Genomic DNA, 5,000 nt, shown 5'->3' on the forward strand with positions numbered 1-5,000 from the left:
TAAAATGACATTGTAGGGTAGGTGTGAGAGGCTAGATCTGGCCAGTTTGACCATAAAACAGGTAGAATATTTGGGCCTGATGAGAATGGGTTAAATACTAAAGAGTAAAAATTCATGATAGAAAAAATTAGTCTTGTCTTTTAAATTAATGATTCAAGCCAATTTGGTTGTTAATTGATCAGATTCAAAGACCACAGGGATTCTCCAACATTTGCTTGTGAGACCATATGTTGCAGGAAAAAGTCTTGTATTTTTCACATCTTGTTAAATGGTTTACCAAACTACTGGAGTTAGATATTCTGCATTTAAGTTTGGTTAACAATCGGAACCAATTAAAATGGCTAAATTGCTCTGCTAGCCCTCACGGCTTGGCACTGGTTTACAGCTGGCTTCAAGAATAAACAATGGTTCGACATTACTTGCTAATTATCTCAGAATTTCTCAGAGTGTGTTTCCTGTTAATTATTTTCCGTCTTTTAATTAGCATAATAATGGGAAACATTATCATGGAAGGAAGAGTAGGAAGTTGTAGCTGAAGAGGCAGGCAAAAATAAATACAATGGATGGTCGAGGGTGGCAAGGCAGCCAGAGAATTTGTGCTTAATTGGGAAGACTGTCATCAATGTGGCATAGGCTTAGCTGTGGAGTAAGCAGTTTGCTTCCTAACCAGATGGTTCTGGGTTCAGTCCCACTGTGTGGCACCTTGGGCAAGTATCTTCTACTATAGCCTCGGGCTGACAAAAGCCTTGTGAGTGGATTTGGTAGATGGAAACTGAAAGAAGCCTGTCGTATATCGAAATCCTTTAACATCCGCTTTCCATATATATATATATATTATATATACATACACACACATATATACTTATATATATATATATATATATATATATATACATATACACACACACACACACATATATATACTTATATATATATATATACATACACACACATATATATACTTATATATATATATATATATATACATATACACACACACACACATATATATACTTATATATATATAGAGATATATATATATATATATATATATATATATATATATAGATATATATATATATACATATACACACACACATATATATATTGTTATCCTGTCATTATTTTTTGTCTCCATGTTATGATTTTGGACAAGTCTGCAATTGAAGCAGACAATCAAAACAAGGTCAAGATTCTTTAACCTAAGCTGTCCAATAGTGAACGTGACACACAATTTAACCCTTTCATGACCACATTTCCAAAGAAATACACAATCCATTACATTCAATTTATTTTACAAATTAATTGAAATAGAATCAGAGCATTTCAACTGATTTCTTGCAACAAAAAGGGTTAAAGTGATCTAAAAACCTTCCATTGAAACGATGTTAAATTATGTTCCAAACATTGCTGTATTAATCATCATCATCATCATTTAACGTCCGTTTTCCATGCTAGCATGGGTTGGACGGTTCGACCAGGGTCTGAGAAGCCAGGAGGCTACACTAGGCTTTAGTCTGATCTGGCAGTGTTTCTACAGCTGGATGCCCTTCCTAACGCCAACCACTCCGTGAGTGTAGTGGATGCTTTTTACGTTCCACCGGCACAGGGGCCAGAGGAGGCTGGCAAACGGCCACGATCGGTTGGTGCTTTTTACGTGTCACCAACACGGACGCCAGTCAGGCAGCACTGGCATCTGCCACATTCGGATGGTGCTTTTTACGCATCACTGGCACAGGTGACAAAGTTATTTTACTTCATTCGTCATTGTTTTCAAAATTTATTGAAACAAAGACAGACTATTTCAATACAAATATGGTAACAAAAGGATTAAAGTGATCCAAATTAAAACCTTCATTCAAAATTTCATGATAATTTATGTTCCAGACACCAGATTAATAATGGCAAAGTTGTTTTACTAAATCTTTCGTTATTTTCAAAATTAATTCAAAAGCAGAGCATTTCAACGGAAACATGGCACTAAGCGGGGATTAAAATGGTAGCGTGTGTAATTTGAGGAAAAATTATTTATTAAAAGGTATCAAAAGAGAGATGACAGAGATGATAAAGACATGGGATGGGATGGGAAGACAAATGCTGAGGATTATCCCTTTTTGATACCAACCCTTTCCCCCCAGGTCTGCCTTTGCTTCTGGGATATAAACTTCCTATTCTAAAGTGGGTGTAGATTAAAACCTATCCTCTAAATTTTCTTGTTAATCCATCAGCATCATCATCATCATCATTTAATGTCCATTGTCCATGCTGGCATGGGTTAGACAATCTGACCAGGGCTGGCAAACTGGAAGGCTGCATTAGTCTGGTTAGGCAGTAAGTATTTTATTGCAAAATAAATATTTATTTTGCAATAAAATACTTACTGCGGAGAGACTTTTTGAACACCCTATATTTATTTCCAAAGACATATTCTGAATAGTGGTAGCATGCCTATACTAACAATTTTCAGTTTAATATTAATCTCCCAATTAATTAAATTTTCTAAAGTTATATTTTGAGCAGTGGCAACAAGCTAAAATACTTTCTCTCCTAGAATTCAGTAATTTGTGCCTAGATTATATCATTTGAATAATTCCTTCAGTGCATAAGTGGCATTTTCTATCTGAAATATGATAAGCCATGGCATGGCTTATAACCTTATTTCAATTCCTCCGTGGTGTTGTTTTGTGCTGGTGGCATGTGAAATATTCGAGCGAGGTCGTTGCCAGTGGCGCTGGACTGGCTCCTGTGCAGGTGGCACGTAAAAAGCACCATTTGGGCGTGGCCGTTGCCAGTATCACCAAACTGGCATGTAAAATGCATCCACTACACTCTCAGAGTGGTTGGCATTAGGAAGGGCATCCAGCCGTAGAAACTCTACCAGATCAAGATTGGAGCCTGGTGCAGCCATCTGGTTCGCCAGACCTCAGTCAAATCGTCCAACCCATGCTAGCATGGAGAGTGGACATTAAATGATGATGATACTATATACAGTACAGTATGGTTTCTAATTTGTGGATTTTTGCCTATTGCAGGGGTCGTTGGAATGTAACACCTACGATAGTCAAGGGATTACTGTGCACCCAAACCGTGTTGCATACACCTTACCGATGCCATAGAGAAAGGACTTACCTGGTGAAGTTGAGAAATATTGGCATAACATTATTATAATAACAATCCTCGATTTTAGATTGCATAGCCTTCAAGTCGGTAAAATCCCGTCTTTCAGCATGTTTGCTACCCTGTTGGAGGGAGTGAATCAGAAATGATACAATTAGTTAATCAAAACAATTAATACAAATTAAAACAATACAATAAATACATTTCAGAAATATTAAATTTCTAAATCTCTCATAGAGATATGTACAGTGATGGGGCGATAGAATGGTTGTATACTGTCAATCTAACGTGAACGTGACAGTAGGGGATTACACCACCGCTGTTTAGCCCTAGGAAGCATCGACGCTTCCTGATGGCTTCGACACATTTTTTTTTCCTGTGTCCTTATATATTTACGAAGGGGAGACAAACACCCCCAGCAGCCAGGCCTGCATCTAGAGACACGCATGTTTCAGGGTCTTTGTCCATCATCAGTCTAGAGTAGCAGAAGCCTGCCAGCTGACGATATCCGTCTCCACTTCGTAAATATATATATCTAATTTTCAGTGAAGTTTATTCACTGATCACCAAGACCCTGAAACATGAGTGTCTCTAGATGCAGCCCTTGCTGCTGGGGGTGTTTGTCTCCCCTTCGTAAATATATAAGGACACAGGAAAAACTGTGACCCCTCAATGCAGAGAAGTAGCAGCTCAATTTAGAGACACTCCTTGATCCCCAAGTTATGCACCCTGTCGAGTAACGTAACCCCAGAGATCCTTTGGAAGAACCTCCACTTTAGAATGTAAGTATGTGTGTGTGCATATGTAAACCTATTTAGTAGAATATAAATGTAACAAATGTGGAGTCGTGTGGCTTAGTGGTTAAGGTGTCAGCACCATGATCGTAAGATTGTGGTTTCGATTCCTGGACCGGGCGACGCATTGTGTTCTTGAGCAAAACACTTCATTTCACATTGCTCCAGTCCACTCACCTGGCAAAAATGAGTAACGCTGCGATAGACTGGTGTCCCGTCCAGCTGGGGAACACATACGCCATAGAAACTGGGAAACCGGGCCCATGAGCCTGGCTAGGCTTTAAAAAGGGTGCATTTATTTTTTTTTAATGTAACAAATCTACCTATTTCTCCTTCAAATGAAAAAAAAATTACAAACAGCTTTCATCTCTTAGCATTTAAACCAACCATATCCAGCCAAAATATTCTACTTGTTCTATGTTCAAACTAGTCAGATCCAGCCTCTCACACCTACCCTACAATGTCATTCTAAAAATTAACAGTTACTTCATCAAAATCTCAAAGCTATGAGATAATGCAGGATTAATTCAAAACAATGTGAATAGATAAGGATTACATTTGACAAAGAAATCTGAATGCTAGAGGATCAAACCAGCCATGTCTGGCCTAAACATTGTACCTGGTTTGTGTTCAGATTGGCCAGGTCTGGCCTCTCACACCAACCTTACAATGTCATTCTAAAAATTAACAGTTACTTCACCAAAATCTCAAAGCTATGAGATAATGCAGGATTAATTCAAAACCAGCCATGTCTGGCCCAAACATTGTACCTGGTTTGTGTTCAGACTGGCCAGATCTGGCCTGTCACACCAACCTTACAATATCATTCTAAAAAATTAACAGTTATCTCTTCAAAATCTCGAAGGTACAATGTAATGTATGATTAACACGAAACTGAGAATATATAAGCATTATTTCTGACAGAAGAATGTCAGTGCGAAAGGGTTAAATGATTTTCAAGCATTCATGGAAGTTCATCCCATGCCTACATGAAGATACACACACACACACACAAATAAATCGAATCAAATTCGATGACTGGCACCCGTGCCAGTGGAATGCTAAGAGCACTCTCCGAGCGTGCTCATT

At 38.2% G+C, this 5,000-nt stretch overlaps 1 protein-coding gene across 1 annotated transcript in view; it reads right to left on the minus strand.

The window, feature by feature from the left end:
• The window catches only part of LOC115223880 (nephrocystin-3), a 123,942-nt gene that overhangs the window by 33,115 nt on the left and 85,827 nt on the right, over positions 1-5,000 (minus strand). The window contains exon 4 of the mRNA XM_036513079.1: positions 3,130-3,239. Coding sequence (XP_036368972.1) covers positions 3,130-3,239 — 110 coding nt within the window. The remainder of the gene's footprint in view (positions 1-3,129; positions 3,240-5,000) is intronic.

This window comes from Octopus sinensis, linkage group LG24, assembly GCF_006345805.1.
Source record: "Octopus sinensis linkage group LG24, ASM634580v1, whole genome shotgun sequence".
Classification (NCBI taxonomy): Eukaryota; Metazoa; Mollusca; class Cephalopoda; order Octopoda; family Octopodidae; genus Octopus; species Octopus sinensis.